This window comes from Halichoerus grypus, chromosome 5 (genome assembly GCF_964656455.1).
Source record: "Halichoerus grypus chromosome 5, mHalGry1.hap1.1, whole genome shotgun sequence".
NCBI classification, from domain to species: domain Eukaryota; kingdom Metazoa; phylum Chordata; class Mammalia; order Carnivora; family Phocidae; genus Halichoerus; species Halichoerus grypus.
In genome coordinates this window covers 52,753,050-52,779,642 of record NC_135716.1, presented here as the reverse complement: position 1 = coordinate 52,779,642, position 26,593 = coordinate 52,753,050, and the positions used below count along the sequence as shown (strand labels likewise).

At 38.9% G+C, this 26,593-nt stretch overlaps 1 protein-coding gene and 1 long non-coding RNA gene across 4 annotated transcripts in view; one reads left to right on the top strand and one right to left on the bottom strand.

Annotated features, from left to right (window-relative positions):
- The window catches only part of LOC118538840 (uncharacterized), a 61,787-nt gene extending 38,164 nt beyond the window's left edge, over positions 1 to 23,623 (bottom strand). Inside the window, exons 1-5 of one of the 2 annotated variants that reach the window (XR_013447822.1) lie at positions 23,461 to 23,623; positions 23,147 to 23,347; positions 22,404 to 22,675; positions 20,958 to 21,063; positions 10,893 to 11,159 (exon numbers count right to left, since the gene is read on the bottom strand). This is a non-coding gene — a long non-coding RNA (uncharacterized LOC118538840). Of the gene's footprint in view, positions 1 to 10,892; positions 11,160 to 20,957; positions 21,064 to 22,403; positions 22,975 to 23,146; positions 23,348 to 23,460 lie in introns of those variants that run through there. The other variant, XR_004918792.2, reaches the window with a different exon arrangement.
- Positions 22,705 to 26,593, top strand: part of ZBTB10 (zinc finger and BTB domain containing 10) — a 36,215-nt gene continuing 32,326 nt past the window's right edge. Inside the window, exon 1 of one of the 2 annotated variants that reach the window (XM_036097088.2) lies at positions 22,705 to 22,832. In XM_036097088.2, the coding sequence (XP_035952981.1) occupies positions 22,734 to 22,832 (99 nt within the window). In that variant the 5' untranslated portion in view covers positions 22,705 to 22,733. Of the gene's footprint in view, positions 22,833 to 23,675; positions 24,740 to 26,593 lie in introns of those variants that run through there. The other variant, XM_036097087.2, reaches the window with a different exon arrangement.

The window sequence follows — 26,593 nt, the reverse complement described above, 5'->3', positions numbered from 1 at the left end:
CTGGCATCATGACCTGAGCTGAAGGCAGACAGTTAACTACTGAGCCACCCAGGCGCCCCTAGCAACACTTTCTTAACATCATAAATATCCAGTCAATGTTAACATTTCTGGTTGTTTCATAACTTTTTTTTTTCTATAGGTGATTAGTTTGCATTGGGATCAAAATGGTACCCAAACATTACATTTGATTGCCATATCTCTTAAGTCTCTCTCTCTTTTTTAAGAGCCTACACTTTATTAGATTAGATAAGACCTAAATAGTTATATTTGAGGTAGAAATTGACATATGGCATAAGACATAGAGAACTAAAGTTAAGATAGGAATTCAGAAATAACTGTTGGTGAAAATCACCACGAATAATCTTATTTTTCTAAAAAAAATATAGTGGGATAGTACATGATACCTATTACATCCCTTGTAAATGACAAAGGATTCTCATACTTCTAAGCACTCAAATACTTTCCTGTATCTAGGAGATCTAATGCTCAAATATACACAAAAGATGAAAATACATTTATACCTAACTAGTTTACAAATTCCTAAAAACTTGATTATGATAAATTTTAAACATGTGACAGTTGACATATTACCCTTGATAAGCTTCAACAAAAATCATGACTAATCTTGTTTCATATATAACCGCACTCATTTATCCTCTCCCATATTATTTTGAAGCAATTCCAGACATGGTATCATTTGATCTATAAATATTTTAGTATTTATCTCTAAAAAAATAAGGATTTTTAAAAAATATGATAATAATGCCATTATTACACCTAAACTATTAACAACGAAACCTATGGGCGCCTGGGTGGCTCAGTTGGTTAAGCAACTGCCTTCAGCTCAGGTCATGATCCCAGGGTCCTGGGATCGAGTCCCACATCGGGCTCCCGGCTCAGCGGGGAGCCTGCTTCTCCCTCTGACCCTCTCCCCTCTCATGCTGTTTCTCTCCCGCTCACTCTCTAATAAATAAATAAATAAATAAAATTAAAAAAAAAAAACCAACGAAACCTACATATCATCAACTATCCAGTCAGGGTTCAAATTTCCAGTTGTCCCATAAATTTCATAATAGGGCTTTTTTTTTTTTTTAAACATTTTATTTATTTACTTGACAGAAAGAGACACAGCGAGAGAGGGAACACAAGCAGGGGGAGTGGGAGAAGGAGAAGCAGACTCCCCGCTGAGCACGGAGCCCAATGTGGGGCTCGATCCCAGAACCCTGGGATCATGACCTGAGCTGAAGGCAGACGCTTAACCATCTGAGCCACCCAGGTGCCCCCAGTTGATAGTTTCTTAAGTCTCTTTTACTGTATAGGTTCTCTCTCCATTTCTCTTTCCCTCCCTTGTAATGTACACATTTATTGAAGAAACTGGATCCTATAGTATATCCTACATCCTGACTTTGCTGACTATAGCCCTATGATGTCATGTAACATGTACTTCTGCCTTCTGTATTTCCTATTAACCAAGTAATTATCTTAAAGGATTGATCTTGTACAGGGTTGGTTCTTTAAAAAGACTACTTCATTGGTGGTGTTATATACTTCCATCAGGAGTCACATAATAACTGGTTATCTATCTACCTGATATGTTGGCAGTTAGTAAAGATCACTGTCCACAGCAGCACTGCCCAAGATGAATATAATATGAGCTACATGTGTAATTTTAAATGTTCTAGTACCCCTATTTTTAAAAAGTGAAAATAATTTAATAATATATTAAATTATTAATATAATAATAATATTATATTAATAATATTAATTAATATAATAATATTATATTAATAAATTATTAATATAATAATAATAAATATATTAATAATATATTTAACTCAATATATCCAAAATCAACACTTACTAAAATGATTGAGATATTTTATATTCTTATTTTCACACTAATTTTTCAAAGTCCTGTGTATTTTTTCCACTCATAGCTGGTAGGCATTAGAACCTGCTTGCACTGGCCCATGAAAGCTGACTGTAAGCATCTCATCCCAACTCTACATTCAGGACATCCCACTGGTAGCTAAAAATTGGCTGTGGTGGTAGTATTTATACCACAGCAAATATCACAAAGCAGATTTTTTTTTCCATCTCAGAGAGCCAGTTATTAAACATTTACCAGCATATCACTGCTTATAACACATATCACTTTGGACCAGCCCCATTTCAAGCTCTCAATAACCATGGATGGCTAGTGGATATTGTATTGCATAGCTCATTTATGGGGCCTGCAGTTGAGTGTAATCTGTTCTATCATTCCTTCTCTGTTTATGAGCTGGAATAGTTTATAGATTAAAATTTACTTCATTAACTATTTAACTATCTTAATGTATAGCAAATTTAAGGAAGGCAACATAAATCCTCAATTCTTTTCCTTTATTAACTAGTGTTCAAAATAATGAGTTGATTCCCTAGGAAAAGTATGCAATTAGTATTTTTTGGTAGTGTTATGAACTCATAGATTCTAACATATTTGATTGTTTCAATCCATTGCATTTCCTATTTTTATTGATGCCCATATTGTCCCACCTTTGGCCATGGGAAACTTCCTTAAGTTCAGAGCCCACATTTCAGACTACTAAGCTACCACTAACACCAGCCAGACTTTATGTCTCATAATTTCAACCATTATAAAGTGACTGACGTTATTTTCTAGATCAAAAGTTCAAAAAGTCTGGGATTTATTGGTCCAGCTTGTTTCAAGTGCGCACCACTCTGTCCAGCAGTGTCACATGGGAACCTGGCAGCTCTGTTAGGAATCAAGGGAGGGGCTATCTGAGAAGAACGATTGCTTGGTAGACAAAACAGTAGATGTCCACAATAACATATTTAAAAGATGACACAGAAAATTTTAAAGCACATCATCCTTTCCATGTCATTGATTGGTTGCTTTGTTTACTCATTCAACACATATCTATTAAGAACCTTTGATAGACATGGAACTATTATTCTGACTGTAAAAGTTAATTTAAAAAAACATACACTTATATGAAATTCTTGAATCCCTAAAGATTTTTTACTTTATCAAACTGAAAAGAGAATGAGTGTTAAAACACTGATATGCTTCAGAAAGTAGGCACAGGTCCTTTAGAAAGAAGCACAAAAGGCATAATTGCACATATTTCAGAAGCCAGAGAGCATCTTGTTTGTTTCATATGAGTTCACGAAAGAGGCACTTTTGACTCAGATTGTCCCTTAGACATGAAAACTAAATTTTATATTAAATGATCTCATTTTAAAATTTATCTATGGTAAAAATTAACTGGGATGATAAAGAGCTCTAATGGAGCAACTGTGGCCCCTGCAATTTCTTAGTATCTTCTCACTGAAATCTCTGAAGGCACTAATGTTCATCCAACATCCCTACTAATCAACTGAAGACTGGGCAGATAGGTATTTTAGTCATGGTCATATGCTTGCGTAATTTTCTGTGAGCAAAATATGAAGAACGTATTTTCTAGTAAAAACAGAATGCACAATAACCAAAACATTCAAAGAATGAATTGTTAAAATTCACCAGGTACTCCAAAATAAGCAAAGAAGTATTTTCATGATTTCCTTTTTCAAAACAAAAATATCAGTAAAGGTTTCAAAACTGAAACTAAACTGACCTTAAAATTGCAGTTGTCTTTAAAAAAAATTATAGTTGTAATATTTAATGTTTTTCAATAAACCTGTTGCACAAGTACATTTGTAGACAATTTAACAAACACACACAACCATAAAACATGCTGTCAGGGAAAATAATTAACCTGGGGAATAAACAGGGAAAGTTAACCAGGCAAGGGAAGGCCTGGATTCCAAGACCCCCATAAACAAGAAATTGTTCATAAAATCAAATAAAATTGTTCATTTTATTTTAGAATCTTGGTTCTTTTTTGTGGGGGTGGGGGAGGCCTAGGAGATAATGTAGGGAAAATAAAAATATTATGACTATATTTAAAATTTTTCATTCAAAATGTAAATAGAATTATTGGGAAGAAAAAAATATATACTTTTAGAACTCAAATGATGTATTTTATTGAAGCCTAGCAATGAAGGAAAGAAAAGGGCATAACCAGCCATTCTTTTTAATTTTGTAATACTGATGATTTTTTTTTAAGATTTGATTTATTTATTTATTTGAGAGAGAGAGAGAGAGAAACAACATGAGAGGGGAGAGGGTCAGAGGGAGAAGTAGGCTCCCCACTGAGCCAGGAGCCCAACGTGGGACTTGATCCCGGGGCTCCGGGATCATGACCTGAGCCGAAGGCAGTCGCTTAACCAACTGAGCCACCCAGGCGCCCAATACTGATGATTCTAATTGTCCTGTGCTTTGAATAGCAGTAATGCATGTGTATTCAAATAAAATTTCTTAGGCTTTCTCAAAAAAAATTTAATTAATTAAAAAAACACTAATACATTTTTGCAGATTTCCCTTGTAAGAGGGGCTTGTACTTCTCCAGGAAAATGGGGTTTTTTTGGTTTAAATACTTTCATTTAGAAGTGTGTTATTTAATAGTTCTGATTTGGTTAGCAACCTTTAAATATATTACTTAGTCATTTATGATAATTTGGCATTAAAGATGAATAATTATTCATATTTGCTATATTCATTTGAATTATAGGTTTCAGTGATTTCTAGGGGATTTAAAAGTACAAACAAGAGTTATTATCCTTGCTTAGTCACTTTATTTTATATTCTCCATGTCAATATAATCTGTTGCAAATTCAAGTTGATGATATACTGCTTCTAATTGTGTTCTGCTGCATGCACTAATAATGATACACTGTCATTTTTTCAATCAACATCTATAGAAAGATTGCCAGTGTAAGACACTATGTTAGTCTGTTATGGATACAAAAGTAAATATGACATGATGTTCCTTTAGAGAATTCATAGTGTGGTGGTACAGACAAATCCATACCTAGGCATGTTAATATAATGTGGTAAGGGCAAAAATAGGTAGGGGTCCTGGATATTAACAAAGGCACAAAGGGGTGTGTGTATGTGTGTGTGTGTGTGTGTGTGTGTGTGTGTGTGTGTGCGTGCAGGTAGGTAGGTAGAAAACACTTTCTAGGAAGAGATGATAACCGAGGTAGGCTTCATTAAATAATAATTAGTAATTAATCAGATGATGAGAAAGAGGGTAGAAAGGAAGGTGTTCCAGATAGAAATAGCACGACTGTTAGAGAGCAAAGTGAAAGATAAGAAGTGGAGGGAAATGATAAGAGATTAAAACAGAAAGTCAGATGGAGGCCAGATCATAGAATTATTGAATTCCATGTTAAGGAGCTTGAACTTTATCTCATAAGCAATGATGATTCACTGAAATGTTTAAATAGGGAGACAAAAGGGTAAGATAATGACAGGGCCAGACCAGAGACTAGAAGACTAGTTAAGAGGATGTAGTATTCAGGATGAAAGAAGATGAGAGCCTAAAGTAGGACAGTGATAGGAGATGTGGGGAGTAGGAAAAGGATTCAAGAACTAATTAGAAGATAAAATGTGTAAGAGCTGGTGACTGATTGAATGTGGGACATACAGAAAATGGAAGAGTCAAAGACAGTTATGAAGCATAGCACCATGCCAAGTACAATAGAGAATACAGGAGAAGGAGTAGTCTTCAGAGGAATTGATGACTTCAGTAATTTTAGATTTGTTGAGTCTGAGGTGTAACTGAAACACTGATGTAGCAGCCAATCAGCAACTCTGCAGAAAGTTTTGAGGTACATCTGTAGACTTGATGCCATTACCAAGTGATGGTTAAAATCATGTCAACAGGTCAAGCAACTCAGAAAGACTGTAGAGAATTTTTCCCTCTCAATGCACTGTGAAGTTATACTTTTAGAGTGCTTATCTCCATGATTAACTGTAGACTTTAGCTTCAATACCTACCATGACTGGATCAATCTACTTGATTCATCATTAATTTATGTATCTTTGAGGTTGTCTTCTGAGTCTAGACACGGAGGCTCATGTTAAGTGAAGAAGCACAGAACAGCAACAAAGACAAGCAAACAAAATATCTAAAATTAAATGTATTGACAGTTCTTCAGGACTATTTCTTACATTCCAGGGGCTCAACGATACCCTCCAACATACTAATTCTTCAGTTTGTTCTTAGTTCAGTTTTTTTTTTATCAAACTCTACCTGTCTGGCAAAGATATTACTAAATTTTTAGTGATTCAATTCTTTGTCTATTAATACATCATTTGACAACATGCTATCAAAGTAACAATTAGCAATAGTACCATAAGATTTCTTGTGGAACTTTTAAAGTAGTAGCTGAGTTCTTTGATTAGTTAAAAAAAACTATTACTTTTGTTGACTTTTAAGTTAAATCAAAACTATTTTCTGAGCAGCTTCAAGGAAAGAACCATGAATAAAACTCTTATAATGACATTTCAGAATCATGTGTGGCAACCATGCAGATTAGCACTGACACAATGTCCAAGAGCTACTAAAGATAGACCTTACGCAATTGGGCAAAATGAGTGGGTGGATAATTTTTTTTTTTAAGTAGGGCCATGACCTCTGAGATCTTCTGTTGTTTTCACTATGATCTATAAACTGAACAAAGTGCTATTTTCTTTCTCATAGGAGTAGTCCTTTACTTGTATGGGACCAAGGCAGTGTATAGGAATGAAGGCATAACTCCTGTTTTTTCTTAATAGCAAATATGGACTACCTATGCCTCCTCTCCTATGTCCAATGTCCAACCAAGGTAAACAATTGCTATGGCAATTCAGAGTTCTAATTTTTGACAATTCTAATTTGCCACAATATTTTTTGATGATCTAGGACTCTGCTGCGGAATCCTTCTAATCACATTGTTCAGCAATAATTAAATTGCTATCAATCAACTGGACCTGACAAGCAAGATGAAACTTAACTGCCATTGCTGGTCAAGACCTTCCTTTTCCACACTTGATTTAAGGCAGGCATCAAATGTAATTTTCCTTGAGATAAAAAAGTGACCTGAGAATATAAAGATAACCAGAACTATGTTCCTCCTTTAAGGAGCTCACAGTGGAGTATGGGGGACAGATATGTGGAATAAGTGAGGTTCCTTCACATTCACACTTTAATCTGATTCTACAATTTAAACAAGAAAGGGGAGGGGCACCCGGGTGGCTCAGTTGGTTGGGCATCTGCCTTCGGCTCGGGTCGTGATCCCGGGGTCCTGGGATCGAGCCCCGCGTCAGGCTCCCTACTCTGTGGGGAGTCTGCTTCTCCCTCTGCCTGCCGCTCTCCCCTGCTTGTGCTCGCTCTCTAATAAATAAATAAGATCTTTAAAAAAAAAATAAACAAGAAAGGGGAGATGGGAAAGAACACATGCTTAATCTATGTCATCCTATGCAAGTACATGGGAGTACAAAGCTTCTACCTCCTACCCAAACTGAGACCAGGGCAGATAAACGTATTTCACTCAAAATGCAGGTATTTGACTCTGCTTTTTCAGCTGTAAATTTTATGAAGTCTAAATACAGATAAATATTTCCAATGGGGGGGGAACGTATTTCATTCATTCACCGTATTGAGAATGATCTCTTCAAAATGTCACAATTAACAGAGATTTAATGTTAACAATAAATACAAAAATTTAGCCAGTTAGGCATAAAGAGCCAAAATAACTGGTTTACTAGAGATCCTGTATTGGACATGGAGCAAAATCCAAGCATAGCACTGGGATGCACGAAGTTACCACATAAAAAATTTAAGAAAATTCTTCCATGATCCTCAAAGTGAATCTCAAAAGTCCAACGTCCAGCAACGGACTCCACAAGTTAAAGAGGGATGTGGAGAAAGTGGAAGGGATTCAACAGAGAGTCACAGAGATGATTAAAGGGTTGGGAAAATGGGAGCTAGAAATTATTTAGCCTAAGTTAGAGAAGACTACCAGGTTTCTTAATAACAGTTTTCAAGCATAGAAAGGGTTGTTATGTACAAGATGATGAACAGTTGCTTTCTATCTCAACTGGAGAGTGGATAGAAGAAATAGACTTTGATTACAGCATGAAATATCTAAGTTAGACATAAGGAAGAACTTTTAAGAATGAGGATTATTGGATAAGAGACCTCAGGACCCTCTTATTACACCTGTTCCTTAAATGATACTGTTTCACAGGGTCATTTTTAAATTCTTTCTCTTTTCAGTTTGTCCTTAATTTATTTCATTTACACTGATTTAAATTACCTATTATAACTGATAATCCCCAACCACATATATGTTTGGGGATATTTATATATAATATATATTATACTGTATAAATAGTATATGTACACTATATAGTATATTACAGTACACAGTATATACTATGGTACAGTACAGTGTGTATATAGTATATATACAGTATATATACAGTACATAGTATATATAGTATATAGTATACATAGTATATAGTATATATAGTATATATACAATATATAATATACTACAGTATAGTTTAGTATAGTATATATACGATATATATGTCCAATCCAGACTACTTTCCAAATGCCTCCTGGACGTCAAGCTTCTATCCTTTTCCTGTTCTACTGCAATAGCATCATAACTGATAACTCTGTCTCTCAGTCTTCAATTCCATTCTCTGGTCTATATGATGGTCTGAACCTTTCTATCTACAAGCAAGTCCAATCATTTCCCTGCTTACAATTTTCTGATAGATCCCATCATTTACTTGCTTTCCATCATTTGGGCCCTTAACCTATCCAATATCATCCCTTGTCATTCCCCAAATGTTATTAATTCCAAGATAATTTCACTCCTTTCATCCCACTGTGCTTTTACAGATCTGTGAGTCTTAGTACTCTTCACTCCTCCTAGAACACACCTTCCCCCTTCTTTCTGTGTTCAACTTCTACTCTTCAGTTCCAGAAATTTCTCATTGCCCTTACCACAGTGGACTAGTGACCCTCAATAAATGCTCATGAATTTCCATGAAAACTTGCCTTGAATACTTTAATGTCATAGTTTGTATTAGTAAGAGCCTTTCCAGACTTCAGATTCAGTAATTGCTCATTTAGAAAACATCTAGGTAGCGTGCTGACAGAATCTAGAGATCAACCTTCAAAAGTGGTATATACCAGACTCTTGTGTTTATCACACTTGACTCCAGCTGCTGCTTATCTGACACTGCTTGCATCATTTCCTCAGACATTTCCATATCACTTTGCCACTACTGGACCCGGTGCCCTTTCTTCCATCTCTTGGCCTGGCACAATTATGGATACATACTTAGGCACTTTATGTGCATCCTCTCCAACTCATTTCTTACAACACTCCTGTGAGGCAGGATTAGTGTGCCCATTTTACAGGTGAAAAAGTCACCACCTATCCACAGATGACATATATGCATGTGCATGTGTGTATACACATATATTTATGAGACATATAACCTATGAGCTGTAGCCTACTTAATGTGCTCACAAATATCTCAAAAGAAACTCAAAATGAAATTTCCAAACATGAATTCATTACTTTACCCCCAAACTTTGCTCTTCTGATGTTACCTGTTTTAGTGACTGCTGTCGGACACTTAAGAGTCCACACTTCGCTCTTTTTTAATCCCCATATCCAATCCCTCACCAACTTATATAAACTTCCCCTCCCAGATTATCTCTTAAATTTGTGCAGTTCTCTCCACCTCTACCATTATTAATCTAGTCCAAGTTTTCATCATCTCTTATAAACCTCTATTTCCTTTGGTCCTCATCTTATCTGTTATCTGCAGCCAAGATGATCTGAAAATCCAAATCTGTTCATGGTACTTCATGCTGTCCCTTCTTCCTACTGAATTCAAAAGTCCTTTAGCAGGTTCCCATTGCTCTTATCAAAAAGACAAACTTAAAACTGCTATTCAATGGATCACATCCACTTCTTCTCAAACCCACCTTTTCTCACATCCTGCTCCCTCCCCCTCAACTGCTCTGGCCACTGGTGCTTGCTTCCTATCATTCAAACCAGAGATGACCCATTCTTCTGCAGGCCTCTGCACAGGCTGGAAAGCCATCTCTCTTCTCGTCACCAAGTTAACTCTTCATCATCCTTCAGATGCCACTTTCCCAGAGAATTTTCAGGTTTGAAAATCACCCTCAAAAACCGTCTTATCTTTCTATTATAAGCTCCAAAACCATGTTTTTCTCTTTCTTCTCTCTCTTCTTTGCATTTGTTTTTGTGATTATTTGATTGTCACCCTCCTCCATGAGATTGTAAGCATCATGAGAGCAAGAACTGTCTATTCTTGCTATTTTATCTCTAGTGCTTATCTCTACTACCCACATGTAGTATTTGAAGAATTGAATAAATTAATTTGTTGGCTTATATTTGCCAGGCACTGAGCTAAGTGCTTTACATAAATAATTTCATTGAATTTTCATAACAGACTTAGAAGGTTACTACCTTTCTATTATTAGCTCCATTTTAGAAATGAGAAAACCAGGGTCTAGAGATACTCGGTAATTTTCCCAAGTCTGGAAAAATGAAAACTGAAGTCCTCTACAGTAAAACCATAAGCCCATCACTTGTGGATAGCTTTGCACACGTGTGTATTAACTAATGTGACATTGAGCACATGAGCAGGGAAGAAGTCTCTGAATCACGAATTGACCATTTGTGTCTCTTGAGCAAACCTGAAAATCCTGAAATATTTAAGAGTCAACAACAGAATCCCACGGTTGTTAGGTCAGGTTACTTAAACAGAAGAAAAAAAGTAGGCTGGACCTGAATTGTACTTGTTCAGTGAGCCTAATGGTTCCACTGACCAGTGAGGCATAATACCTTTGCACAGTACAACACCGACTGTGACTGGCCTGGGGGAATAGATCTCAGAGCAGTCAAAAAACTTATCAAGTCAAAATGAATGAACTGATTCTCATTTCACCAAAAAGAAAACAACTTACCTTACTCATGTCGACTGTCCTTGTTCATGCAGAAGCCTCTGCTGAGCCCTTGTAAGTAGCGCAACTACTTTGAGCAGTTTATCCAAAGGTGCTTATGAATTTTTTTCCTTCTCCACCCACACTGTCTGGTCCACTCCTTTTGAAAATAGAGGCATGATGGCACAGCCACTCTTTATGGTTCTTGTCGCAGGAGTAATATCCCAAAGGTTGAGGCAAATTTTATGTTGGTTGATCACGAATATACTTGGAAGAGCTTCATCTTCATTTCTGGATGTTGCATTAAGGATTTTTAAATTATCATTATCATCTTTTACGAAATTATTTTCATCATGACTACTGAATTCTCAATAGACCTGAGAGGCTGTTGGATACGTCATCTTTAGGTTATGATCGAGAAAGTCTTTAGAAGTCCCACTAGCTTTTCAGGCAGGACTTCGAGAAATAGAAATAATTTGTTGATGTCAATAATATTGTCTCAGATCTGCAACTCAGGCTGGAGCATCCCAAAACTGGGTTTGTTCACTATATTTAAAATATATTAGATTTTGGACACTATCTCAAACCAATTCAGAAGAGTTTGGCAATTCATTAGTTTTTAGTAGAACATTTACCTGGCAGGGTAACCTATCTTGTTTATGTTTACTAAGAGAATTTCTTCCTAGTGGGTGAATCTACATAGGAAGCCAAATTAAAGATCAAATTGTTGAATGAGCATTATAATTAGGAATTAGATGTTATTAAGAAGTGTCTGATTTACTCATTTCCCTGCTTAAAAAGTCCTTCAGTCTTTCCATCACTTTCAGGATAAAAAACAAACTCTTTATTGATGTTTCCCCATTCTTTCTTTACAAATCTCACCTCGAGCAGTCCGAGAGTCTAAACACACTGCACTTAAAATGGCCTTACTTTTTTTTTTTTTTTAAGATTTTCTTTATTTGAGAGAGAGAGACACAGCGAGAGAGGGAACACAAGCAGGGGGAGTAGGAAAGGGAGGAGCAGGCTTCCCGCTGAGCAGGGAGCCCCATCTGGGGCTCGATCCCAGGACCCTGGGACCATGACCTGAGCGGAAGGCAGACGCCCAACAACTGAGCCACCCAGGCACCCCAAAATGGCCTTACTTTTAGGATAAATATCCTTTTATTTTGGCCAAATTCCTATTTTCATCTATGTTCCCTAGCAATTCAACTTTTAAAACCAGCAATAGTCATTTTATCCTCCATGTTTCCACAGCAATTTTACATATCTCTATCAACACTTAACCATTATAATTATTAATTTACATATTCCTCTCCCTCACTGAAAGGTGAGTTTCTTGGGGGTTGGGACAATCTTACTTATCTACTAAATCCTGATGTTCAGTACATAGCAGAAACTCAAAAAATGTCTTTAAAGTGCTTGTTGGCTATGTCCACTAAACTAGATAGTAAATTGGCTATCTCCATTCCTCAGTAATTTCAGAATATTCTGTTTTATAAAATAAACATTCCTCTTTACATTCTATTAGACCAGTGGTTCTCTCAGGGTTTTGAATTTTGTGAGTTAGTAAAAATAACTTTTTAAAAACATTTTAGGGAACAATGAAGAAAAGAACATTAAAAATAAAGCTATGGTCCATTAACATCATAATTTCAAAATATATCTTAAGTCTAAACCATGAGAAAGGATATAATTTAAAATAATAATCTTTTAAATTGAACAAATTTAACTTTATGAAAATTTTTCTAGTTTTTTTTTTCATTTCACTATCAACTGGTGAAAAATAGATCAGTGTCCTCCCCAAAATAATTCTGAAATACTATGTACCCTTTTATACATTTTTAAGGTAGCATCTGAGATATTTTCATTGTAAGTTCAAATTGTTGTAATGAATGTCATTTCTGGCATGTTATAAATATTGACAATACAAAATAAAATATCTTAGAAAATCCATCCAATGGAATCTATATACCATAATTATTTAATACCCACCATTATTCATTTAAAAATATATGAACAAACAGTTGAAATATTTATATTATTCCTTTTTATTTCCATTCCACTTCCAGAGTTTTATAATATGACATTTATACTCAGAAGTCCATTATCAATTGAAATTTAATTTCAAAAATTTCTGGACCTTATATGTCCTAAAAATATCCTGAAATGAGCTACCATTGTAATTACTAGTGCACATTTGGTCAAAGCAACATAAATATATTGATATTAAGCATGATATAAACATTTATTGAAAATACATTTCTTAATTAGCTAAGTTTCTTCAACTAATTAATGTGGTCAGAATTTGTTTGCTAGGCTGAGAAAGGGTTCATCATCATTTTATTCCTTTTTTCCTTCTTTTGAAGACATGCTGAGACTATTTGTTCATGAAAAATTATGAATGATGGGAATAGAAGGAGTTTGTTTTAGCTACGTCACAAAATTCTTTAAACTCCTTCCAAGTTATGTGCAAAAAACCCTTAGTGATCTATTGTTGAAAACTATTTTTAATGATTAACTGACACTTTGGTTAAGTCCTTCTTCAGTTTCGTTGAAAGGAAAAGCTGAAAACCATCTGCAAAAGTGTAGCTACCAAGTAATTAGGGATATTTTACTTCTGTCTCTGGTGCCCCTTTTCCATCCTGGGGCAATGTTAACACAGTTAAGATTAGGAGTGGGTGAAAGGTGTGCCTCTTTTTGGTGACGGGGAAAAAAGGAAGATTGGGTAAGGTGAGGCGGGTTCTTTAGCAGCTCAGTTTTGGAAAGACAGGGCATATGGAAGTTGAAAACCTAACCACTAATTCTCTTAAAAACTATCTATGTGCTGCTCACACATCTCTTAGAAATTCCTGGTATACCTCCAGAGCTGAGTATACCCCAGTTTGAAGAGCACTGGGCTAGACCTGAAAGTATACAAATTCCATTAGCTTTAGTTTCAAAGTGTGATATTTTCTTTTTTAAGATTTTATTTATTTATTTGAGAGAGCACAAGCAGGGGGAGGGGCAGAGGGAGAGGGAGAAGCAGACTCCCCACTGAGCAGGGAGCCTGACGCTGGGGCTTGATCCCAGAACTCTGGGATCATGACCTGAGCAGAAGGCAGCCGCTTAACCGACTGAGCCACCCAGGCGCCCCCAAAGTGTGGTATTTTCTGACTTTGACATTACCTCCAGACCTGGGGGCAGTTAACTTATTTGGAATTTAAGCCCCCTATGAAATTATTGCATGAAGTTGTGTAGAAAGCCTGGGTGGCTCAGTCCTTGAGCGGCTGCCTTGGCTCAGACCCTGGGATCGAGCCCTGCATCGGGCTCCCTGCTCCGTGGGAAGCCTGCTTCTCCCTCTCCCACTCCCCCTGCTTGTGTTCCCTCTCTCTCTGTGTCTCTCTCTGTCAAATAAATAAAATAAATTCTTAAAAAAAAAAAAAAAAAGCCCTGCTTTAGGACATTTCTTCATAGCACTGTACCTTTATGGCCCTGGCATCTTTCTCCCTTCCCTGTTTTCTCACATGGTCCTTCTGAAAGTAACTGGTTTGCATTTGTAAACTTAGGAAAGAGGATTAGCATAAAATCTGTGGCTACTGATCAGAGCCTAGTTAATCAACCTATCAGGAAAATCAATTTGTGAACCAAACAGTATCTGTAAACTAAATATTTGAGATGCATCTCCTATAAAAATTGATAATGTATATGTGGTTTTAGTAACTGAGTCTTTTTTTTTTTAAGATTATTTATTTATTTGACAGAGAGATAGAGCGAGAGCACAAGTAGGCAGAGAGGCAGGCAGAAGGAGAGGGAGAAGCAGGCTCCCTGCTGAGCAGGGAGCCAGATATGGGGCTCGATCCCACCTGGGATCATGACCTAAGCCGAAGGCAGGCGCTTAACCGACTGAGCCACTCAGGCATTCCAGTAACTGGTTTTCAATAAAAATAAATATTAAACCTCTACCCCTACTTCATCGTTCTCATTCTTTACAGCCAATATAAAAAATTCATATTGTAAAAATAATCTATTTTTGTACAACTCACATATACGAAGAAGTCATTTTATTTACTTCATCTTTCTCAGAGAATAGTGAGCTAACTCCTATTTGTGAGTAATTAAAACGCAGAGAAACCGCAACCACAAAATGGTTAGCTATCATTAAATTCTGAATTTTCAAATATTTTTTAAATGCTACTCACCTAATTTTTAATTTTTTAAAAATTTTAAGTAGGCTCCACACTCAACATGGGGCTTGAACTCACAACCCTGATAACAAGAGTCACATACTCTACTGACTAAGCCAGTCAAAGCACCCCTGAATTTTCAAATATTTTTGATTAAAACCATAACTTCACAGGGACACCTGGGTGGCTCAGTTGCTTAAGCGTCTGCCTTCAGCTCAGGTCATGATCCCAGGGGCCTGGGATCGAGTCCCGCATCGGGATCCTTGCTCAGTGGGGAGCCTGCTCCTCCCTCTGCCTGCCGGAGGCTCCCCCTGTTTGTGCTCTCTGACAAATAAATAAATAAAATCTTTAAAAATAAATAAATAAAACCATAACTTCACAGTTAAGCAACATTTCATTTGTGTGTACTTTTAATGACCTAGTATAGAAGTTGTAATCGGAATTATTTTTATTCACTAGCTTTAGTTCTTAAAAACTTCAAAACAATCTTCCTACAACTGTACACTTTATAGAAATCCCTTACATTGTATAACATGCAAATATTATCAATAGTTAACACCTGTGGTATTTCTGCTCTACTAGTTTATTCTGCTCTGATCTATTCTGATCTACGTTTTAGTCTTTTGTTGACGTCCAAGATTGTGTATACCTAGTGTTTGCAAATTTGTGCATTCATATATTGATTCATTTGACCAATCCTTACTGATTGTCTGTGATGTCACAGTCACTGTTTCTAGATGATGGAAATACAATATTGAGCAAAGCCAGAAATACTCCTTGCCCTCATGGAGTTTTGGTTTATTGAGGGAGCATGCAATAATCAAATAATTACATGTTTAAAAACTGCAATTATGACAAGTACTGTGAAGGAGAACTAAAAAATGCTAGGAAAATCTGCAACAGGATATTTGAATATTGGTGGGTGTGGGTGGTTAGGAAAAGCTGCCCTGAGGAAGTGATCTAAGGATGACTGTGAATTAATTAGGAGAAAGGAGGGAAAAACATTTCTGACTGGAAACTGCCTGCACAAAGGCCAGGCAGGTAGGTATCAAAGGAAACATGAAGGAAAGAAAAAGGCTAGCTTCAGGACGAGTGTCAGCAGCAGGGGGAAACCAGGCATGAGATGGGGCAGGAGTATGAAAGTCAGCCAGACCTTGCTGGACTCTACAGGCCAGTGTTTAGAAAGTGTTTTGATATGTAGACCAACAGAAAATAATTGAGACCTTTGTAGGGTTTTAAGCATGAGTGTGGGTGGGGTGATAGGATCAGATCTGCATTCTGAAAAGATTACTGGCTTCCCTGTAGGAATGGATTAGAGGGCAGGGCGAGAATGTATGGTGTACTGAGATAGATGCTTCTCTGAACATTTGCATGTAAACTTGAGACTTTGAAACTTCAGGTTTTAAACAGATTGGGATTTTCTAAGAAAAGAAACACTGGTTTTTGTCTTTTAAATCTTTTATGTTTATTTTTTAGGGGCAAGGCAAAATGGGTTCACAGTGTGTGGAGAAAAAGAATGAGTAGTACTCCTTCCCAGAAGTCCTGGGAAAAAGCATGTCATTGATTATCAAAGTTAACTTTTTCTCCCAAAATGAAAATAGCTTTATTGATTTTTTGGGATTATATACCCAATATAAATTATATTCTCAATACACAGCAGTACAGAAAATGTGTCAAGAAATTTTTTTTTTTTTAAAGATTTTATTTATTTATTTGAGAGAGAGAAAGAATGAGAGACAGAGAGCATGAGAGGGAGGAGGGTCAGAGGGAGAAGCAGACTCCCTGCCAAGCAGGGAGCCCGATGCGGGACTCGATCCCGGGACTCCAGGATCATGACCTGAGCCGAAGGCAGTCGCTTAACCAACTGAGCCACCCAGGCGCCCCAAGAAATTTTTTTTCAAAACTGAAATTCAACTACTGAGAGAATTATCATCCCTATTCTGGTAACTATCCTTTTAAACTACTTTCCATGCTAGTATTCACATATGAAGTTATGTATATATTCTAGGGACCATTGCTATCAATAAACATTAATGGTTGAATTGATTATTCCTATTATATATGTTAATTATTGCTTTTTTTCACTCAACACTAAGCCCTGGACTCATAAAATGCCACATCAACCTTTTTAATGGTTGGTCAATAATTCATTATAAGCATGTACCATAATGTATGTAAATAACCCCATATTGATGAAAGCTCAAGTTTTTTAGGCTTATACACAGTGCTACAATTAATGTCCTTGCACAGACATCTTAATATACCTGTCTAGGATAAATTTCTAGAAAGGAAATTGCTGGGTAAAAAGATACATATATTTTTTTTTCTATTTTGATACATACAGCCAAACAGCCTACCAGATAAGTTATTCTACATTCCCAATTATATTTACTTTACTACACCTCTGATGGATTAAAAAATCACTTATCCACTGGTGTTTTTTTTTCCCCCCCACTGGTGTTTTTTATGCACACTGCTCTGATTACTAGCCAAGTCTGCATACCTTCTGATATGTTTACTAGTCATTTGTATTCCTTCTTACATAGTTTTCTATGTCTTTTGCACATTTTTTTCTTCTACTAGATATGTGTTTGACCTATTGATTTACAAGAGCTCTTTGTATATTAGTGATATTAAGCCTTTGTCACATATAGCCCAGATTTCTTTTTCCTAGTACACCTAAAAAAAAAAAAAAAACTTTATTATGTCTCTGAAAAATTTTTGTTTTAAAAACTTTTGTTTTGGGGCGCCTGGGTGGCTCAGTCGTTAAGCATCTGCCTTTGGCTCAGGTCATGATCCCAGGGTTCTGGAATTGAGCCCCGCATCAGGCTTCTTGCTTGGTGGGAAGCCTGCTTCTCCCTCTCCCACTCCCCTGCTTATTTCCCTCTCTCGCTGTCTCTCTGTCAAATAAATAAAATCTTAAAAAAGAAAAAAAAAGAAAAACTTTTGTTTTATAATTTTATATAGGCAATTCTGTTAGAGCTTTTTCTTTAAAGCTCTTGTTTATATGTTCTACTTGAAACTAGGTCTTTCATGGCCCAATATTATAAAAATACTTCCCTAACTGGGGGCGCCTGGGTGGCTCAGTTTAAGCGTCTGCCTTTGGCTCAGGGCTCAGATCATGATCCCAGGGTCCTGGGATCGAGCCCCGAGTCGTATAGGGCTCCCTGCTCAGCGGAAAGCCTGCTTCTCCCTCTCCCATTCCCCCTGCTTGTGTTCCCTCTTGCTGTGTCTGTCAAATAAATAAAATCTTAAAAAAAAAAAAAAACACTTCCCTAATTGTATTTTCTTTTGGTACTTTTTACACTTTTGAGAGCATTTCTGGAGGGCAATCAAATGATACTAATGACTTTATGAAAATGTTTATTCCTCTTGCAAGAAATTCCCCTTTTAGGATTTATCCGAAAGAAATAATAGACACAAAGTTTTAGTTTCAAGAATATTCACTAAAGAATTGTTTATAATGACCAAAAAAACTGTAAACAATGATAAATCCAACAATAGAAGACCGGTTAAATAAATTAAGGTATATCCATAGCCATTAAAATGACACTAAAAATATTTACTCATATTAAAACATATTAATAACTAGAAGCACAAATATGCTAAGATCCAGTTCATAAACACCAAAAAACCATTTTAGCTAGGCACAGATAAAGATGACTATATTTACACAATAGTGGTTAGTTTTGTTACCAGAAAAAATGAGTGATCTTTTTTCTTATTTTTTTCTCCTATGAGCATGTTTAAAGTATGAAAAAAGTTTAAAATTGAGTGTAGCCTATATTTATGCAGATATAGTGTATCATGTGTGTTTTAGTAGGGAAGGATGCCTTAGACTAGAGACTGTCTTCAAGCTTACAAATGTAACTTATGCCTCATCCAATAATCTTGAGCAAGTTGGTTAACCCTTTTGTACTTGAGTTTCCTCATCTGTTAAATGAGGATAATAATACCTACCTTGATTTAACTTAAAGGCAGTGTGCAAACTGTAATTCACTGTAAGCTACATAGAAAATGGTGTTAATACTAATAATATTATTTATATTTGATGAATATGGAGATAAGTATACACCTGTGAAACCATCACCACTATCTATGCTATGAACATATCCATCACCTTCAAAACTTTTCTACTGCTGGGGCGCCTGGGTAGCTCAGTGGTTAAGCGTCTGCCTTCAGCTCGGGTCATGATCCCGGGGTCCTGGGATCGAGCCCCTCAACGGCTCCCTGCTCCGCGGGAAGCCCGCTTCTCCCTCTCCCACTCCCCCTGCTTGTGTTCCCTCTCTTGCTGTGTCTCTCTCTGTCAAATAAATAAATTAAAAAAAAAAAAGTTTTCTACTGCCCACTTTGTTATTACTTTTTTGTGAAGGACACTTAAGACCTACATTCTTAGCAACCTTTCATACAGTACAGTATTGTTAAATATAGGCATGATGCTACAGTAGATGTGTAAGACTATTCACCTTGCATAGCTGAAACTTTGTACCCTTTGACTAACACCTCTCATTGCTCCCCCCCACCCCAATGCCTGGCAACCATTACTCCACTTTCTGCTTCTAGGAGTTTGACTGAATACCTCATAAAAGTAGTATCATGCAGTATTTTTCCTTCTGTGTCTGGCTTATTTCACTTACCATAATGTCCTCCAGTTTTATCCATGTTGTTGCAAATGGCAAGATTTCCTTTTTTTTTTTAGGACACAATAATATTCCATTGTATATATATGATTATTTTTTTAACGTAAATTCAGTGGAAACATTAGTTCAGTACTTTAAAAAATAATGCCTTTTACTTAGTAAGGAAAGAAAAAAGAAGAAACAGAAGAAAAAATTGCCTAGCAAAACACATTGCAAGGAAAGATAAACTATTCAACAAACATTTCCTAACTGCCTACTATGTGCCAAGCTGGGATTGGGGTAGGGGATTATAAGAGTGAATAACACACAGTTACCATTCTCAGGTACTTCATTCTGGTGGATGACACGTGTCAATCCCACAGACAGAATCATAGGCCATTGACCCTAGAAACTAAAGAGGCAAAGCATCCCTACCAAGGCAGTAAAGGACAGTCACATTTGACTAACAAAGATCAGCTGACCAAGGTATAGGATCCCTGCCTCACAGCAGTTCTAGTAGGCCGGTATCAAGGTAACCTATAGCACTTTTACATAGCCTAAAGTGAAGTTAGGGGATAAATTGGTTGGGGAATGCCCCATTCTTGAGGGGTTCCCCTGGTAAGCATAAGGGGGAATCCCCTTAAATATGGTAGAACCCCCAACAGCAAATGTAGGGGCTAAGGGGAGAACAGATCCCTGCTTGCTAGCAGGAGACTGGAACGGGTGGGGGAATTCTTAAAAACTCCATTTACAGAACAGGAGATCCCCTTCTGTTACTCAAAGTCCCCTCGTAGGGCTGTTTTGAGACATTTTTGAGTACTATCTTCTACTTTGCTTCTGATTCCATCTACCTTAGGATTCAGAGAAAGACAACTGAATATATATTTATACAGAATAAATGATAAAAATATAAATACAACCACACAGTCACACTGGTTGTCGGAAGTTCAGTAGTCCTAGATTTAAGTCATTTATTTGTACCATTTGAATCTAGTATTCATTCCTAATTAATCCATGTTTAAATATAATTCCAGACAGAAAACAAGGTGAATTTTACAAAATATAAGGTAAGATATATGTCTGAGAAAAACACAGTCCTGACACAATTCACACCATTAGGTATTCAAACACTTCTGGTGACTCTGGTGCTACCAGAAAGCAAAAATAATAATACTAGCATAAACTTACATAGTGCCTATTAGGTACTAGATATATAAGATGAAAAGAAGCAAAGATACACATTTAACAGTTTGGGAATGAAAACAATTTGTAAAGTTGAAATAAAAATTAAGTCCATTTTCACTTACCATTACTTTAATCCCAGATAAGCAATTAACTTCAGTAATTCTTCTTTTTATGGGGGTGGCAGTGGTGGTTAAAATACAATAAATAATGCATTTATTTGCAAAGTGCCTGGAATTGAAAAAATGCATTAAGGACAAAGTACAGTATTATTATAACATTCTTCTATATATCACATGGAAGCACATATTATATGTGCCCAAGCAGGCAGAATCCTTTCTTCTCCAAGGTACAAATTAGGTCAGTGTCATGATTCTACGGTCTTAGATTTCCCAACAATTAAAACAAAGCAGAACACAAAGAAGAAAAAAAAAAAACCCACAAACCATACCAAGTGAGGATCTTTATCAGAATTTCAAGCTGTTGATCACTGGTAGGCAGATGACAATATGATTATTACTGGAAAAATAACTCAAAGCCAAAGCCTCTTTGTGGCAGGTTATCAGCATCATTCTTTACATTAAAATCATATTTCGTCTATAAGATAAAACTAACACTTTTTGTTTGATACATAATACTGTTTATTTCTACAGACACTAAAATTATAGTGAATTAAGTGGAAGTTGCTTTGTATAATACAATCAACAGTATATATGAGTCTCGATGTGCATGCATGTGCTTATCCATTGAAAAATATTAATACTAATGGTATTTTATAATATGTCTGAGAAAATCTGTTTTTTAAAGTTAATCTTCAGAAACATACCATATTCCATACTCCACATTACATATTCAAAGGTATAATATTTTTCTTACTTTAAAAATAGAAATTTCAAGAGAACAGAATCATAAAACTAGAGGGCCTAAAAGCTGTAATACATGTTCTTTATTAAACATATATAATTTTCCATTAATACATAATGCAGACGATTAAAGCCTCTAACAATAATCTGTAAGTGTAAAGAGTTTGTGCATATTTCCAATTTTTTCTATGCACATCCTAACGTATTTAATGTAAAAAGTGTACCCTGCCATATAAATGTCCTTTTTCCCTTTTTCAAGAGTTTATCTTGAATATATTTCATATTAGTTTGTGATTAAACTTTTAATATTAATAAATTTCTTTAAAGTTAAAAAGCCTCGCCATAGTTTGAGAAGATCTTTTTTAAACCTGAAATAGGTTTGAATAAAAAATAAGATTTATTTCACATTTTAAAATAGTAAAACGAGTCTAAACACTTTAAAATTTCAAGAATAGGAGTATAAGGGCTCTAAGTTGGAAAACTCGACCAAGATTATGAGTTTCATTTCTAGCTCAATCTGTTCTTCTAATCATTCTAAATTTCATATGCAATGTAAACAATTAAAAAATAAATCTTAATAACTAATTCTTGTCTTTAGATACACAATCCTTGGAGTCGCACACAACGTCCGTACAAGCAGACTCCTCCCCGCTCCTGGGGAAAACCCTGCCTAATATTTATAACGTTATGACATACTGTAATACTCACAAGGTGGTTGTAGAAGTATAAACACGACTGGAGTTATCTGATTGGCTGGTGGTGATGTAACACCCATGTCAATACTTCCCAGTGAACGCACGTGTTCGACCTTTTATTTAAATTTCCATTTCATCACAGCAATAAGACACTCGGGGCGGTGCATTTTCTGTGAAATGATTATTGCCTTGGGCCTGAGGTGCTGCCTGGCACACACAATGCTGCAGACGAGGAGGTGTCGGTGGTTGTAACCTCCTTGTGTGAAAGGCACCGCCTGGTCCAGTCTTTGTGAAGGAACAAAATAAGTTCACTTCCTTGGGCACCGCCACCCACCCCTAGCAAATGACAAGGCTGGAGCGCAGCAGCCCCCACCGCACAGTTATTTCCAAAGTCCCAGGTGAACTCGTGGCGAGAGAAGGAAAATGTGCGTCCCGGGCGCGGGTAGGTGCGTGCGGGCAGCGGGGAGGCGGCCAGACCCTGACACTCGCCAGCTGTTTGTCCTCCGCGTAGCCCGGCCCCGGCCGCACACGCCCGCCCCCTCCTCGAGACCCCCAGCCAGCCGCTCGGCCTTTTGTCCCCCGCCCCTCGGCCGACTTCCTTCCCCCCCGGCCGCACCCCCGCCCCCAGGCCGGAGGCGCGGCCCAGCCCCTTTCCCGGTCCCCTGGCGCCCCCACCCCACCCCAGCCCAGCCCCAAGCCCAGCCCCCCTCCCCCAGCCCGGCCCCCACCCTTTCCCCCTCCAGCGGTTACTGCTACCCCGGTGCATTGTGGGCGCACGGTCCGTTGTTCATTTGCCATTCGACCTCCGCCAGGGCCTGGTCGGACGGAAACGCTCCGCCGGCTTTATTGTCGGTTCGTTATGTGGCGGAGCCCAGCAGTTTAACGTGCCTCTCGCCTTCAGCGCCTGGGAAGCCGGCGGCGGCGTCGGGACTCCTCGGCGCAGCGGAGGAAGGATATCTGTTTGGAGGGTCGGTGTGTGCGCGCGGCTTTAAAGAGGGGGCAGCGGAGGGTCTCCCCGCACTCCGCCTCTCAACTTCGAAGGCCCCACGCGCCCCCGGCTCGCTGCTCACCTCTCCGCCGCCCGCCCCCTTCTCCGCGCGGGACGCTGTCCGGAGCACAGCGGGGCGGGGGTGGAGGACGACGAGGCGGCCGGAGGCGGCGGCCCGGCGGGCGGCGGTGGACGCGTGAGGCAGCCCCGGGAGCGAGCGCGAGCCCGGCGGCCGGGCGGGAGGGCGAGGCCGAGCCCCGCGAGACCGGAACGCCGGGGGTGGGGGCGGGGGCGACGCCGAGGGGGAGCGGCGGGGAGCGCGCGGGACGCGGCCCGAGGCCGGGCGCGAGCCGGGGCACCGGGCGGCGGCGGCGGCGCGCGCCATGTCGTTCAGTGAAATGAACCGCAGGACGCTGGCGTTCCGAGGAGGCGGGTTGGTCACCGCCAGTGGCGGCGGCGGCGGCGGCAGCTCCACGAACAATAACGCTGGCGGGGAGGCCTCGGCTTGGCCTCAGCAGCCCCAGCCAAGACAGCCCCAGCCGCTAGCGCCTCAGCAGCTCAATGGGCGGGGGGCCGACGAGGAAGTGGAATTGGAGGGCCTGGAGCCCCAAGACCTGGAGGCCTCCGCTGGGGCGGCCGCTGCCGCCGAGGAAACCAAGGAGTTGCTGCTCCCCCAAGACGCGGGCGGCCCCACCTCGCTGGGCGGCGGTGGCGCGGGGGGCCCCCTGCTAGCGGAGAGGAACCGTCGGACTCTGGCCTTCCGAGGAGGCGGCGGCGGCGGGGGTCTCGGCAACAATGGCAGTAGCCGCGGCCGCCCCGAGACCTCGGCGTGGCCCCTGAGGCATTTCAATGGGCGAGGGCCAGCGGCTGTGGATCTGGAGCTGGACGCGCTGGAGGGGAAGGAGTTGATGCAGGACGGCGCGTCCCTGAGCGACAGCACCGAGGACGAGGAGGAGGGGGCGAGCCTGGGCGACGGCAGCGGGGCGGAAGGCGGCAGCTGCAGCAGCAGCAGGCGGTCGGGCGGCGATGGCGGGGACGAAGTGGAGGGCAGCGGTGTGGGAGCTGGCGAAGGAGAGACTGTCCAGCACTTCCCGCTCGCGCGGCCCAAGTCCCTGATGCAGAAGCTACAGTGCTCCTTCCAGACCTCTTGGCTCAAAGATTTTCCCTGGCTGCGGTATTCCAAGGATACTGGCCTTATGTCCTGCGGCTGGTGCCAAAAGACCCCAGAGGACGGGGGAAGCGGGGACCTTCCTCAAGTGGGGCACGATGAGCTTTCGCGAGGGACCCGAAACTACAAGAAAACCCTTCTTCTGAGACACCACGTCTCTAATGAGCACAAACTCCACGAAGCCAACGCCCAGGTACAGTATATCCTGCTCCTACTTTTTCAGATCTTTTAGGGAAAGATTTATCAGCCAAAAAACACCACCACTTTTCTTGGGTGAGGAAGGCATCGTTCCAGTTGTGGAATTGAAGGGAGCTGATGCGTGGGGGTTTAGAAAGCCTGAGAACAAGTTTTCAAAAGTTATCTGTGTTGGGGGGTGGGGGATGGAATGACAATTTTCTAATCGTAGCGCTGAATTTATTTTTTTATGATTCCTTCTTTTACCCATCAGAATTTTTAAAAAGTTTAAGAAAGCGAGGTTGAAGGTTTTAAACCCTAAAAAGTGGACTTTACGGTCAAAAATTTTACTAGCTGTGATTTTAGAAAAAAGCTGCCTTATGTTTCAGTCTTTTCAGCATGCTGATGGAAGTCAAATCTGGCGACTCTTTGAAGAATGAATTAAACAATTTCCTTAACCGTTGACGCTAACCCTTTCAGGAAAACATTCAGCTGAGAAAATTTCTTTATTACCAGGTCAGGATAATGTGAAATCTGAGAGCAGTATGTAAATGTAGAGGAAGCTATTTGGATAACACTCCTGTGAATGATTTTACTAAATTCATCTCCCTTGAACTTTCTGTTGAACTTTCTCTTACCAAAGGCATGCTTTGGTAAACTGCTGGAGTTTTACTCGTTTCCTTCTACCCAGATTCTTGCGCTGAGATTTTCTATAATCCTCCCTTTTTAAAAAAGTTTCTTGTAAATGAAGTTTACTTTAAACTTCGCATGTTAAGGATGTTTCCTGTGATGTTATTTCTATCAGGTAGTAGGCTGGTAGAGAATGTATTTACTAAAGTCCTTGAAAGTATAAGTCCTTAGTTACAAAACAGGTAAGCTATACGTTAGTTGTTATTTCTTGTTTTAATATTTCCAGTTTAAAGATAGTAGGCTTACCATTTTGGTAATCCTTTTTCAAGCCAAAAGAGATGATGTTGAGCAGTTCTTGTTTTAAGTCTTTCAGACAACCTGTGTGGAAGATGGAATTCATTCTTTTGTTTTGGTAGCCAGTCACTGATTTTAGAAAGTCAGCTTTTAGATATTAGTCCCTCTATGTGTTTATTGGCGTGATCTTGCTGTTCAGAACACTTACACTGGAGTTAATTAGGTGCTATCCAATAACCCCATAGCACAGTAGTTTCTCAGAAGTTAACTTTAAAGCATAGGGTTATTTTTCCCAGTGGAGAATGGTAATAGTTTTTGCACAAATTTGAGTTGCCTAAGCCCTAGAAGGAAGGTCACTTAAAGATGTACAGTCCGAAAAGGTTAAGTAAATTGTTCTAAGTCTTAGTCCTTGATGACAACTGAGACTAGAGCCTACAGGGAATGTTGTAAAGGAAAACGAATGGGTTTTGGAGTAAATCTGGATTCAGGTCTCAGCTTTCTACAATTACTAGCTTTGTGACCTTGGGTAATGGAATGAAATATAACTAACATTTACTTGTGTTCTGTATGCCAAGCACACTTTACCTTACTCTGGAAAGTAATCTTTATTTTATAGATGCAGAATCGGGGGCTTTAGAGAGTTAAGTAATATGTTGTAAGATGATGGAGGTGGGGGACTTGTGAAAATGAAAGTGTACTTTTCCAAATAATGGTAGGTTGGTTATTTAGAAAATTATAAAAAGACAATTAGAAGGAATATTCTTAATATACAGTGGGCCAGTTATTCTTATCAGCATAGTCTGTCCCTGTAGGCAAATCTGAGTGGGAATGCAAAATATAATTAGCTGCTTAGTGAACCTGAAATCAGAGGAAGGGGAATTAGTTGGATAACCTTATGATAGACTAGTTAGTGTGGTGTATTCTTCTCCCCTAGGCATTATCTGGATCA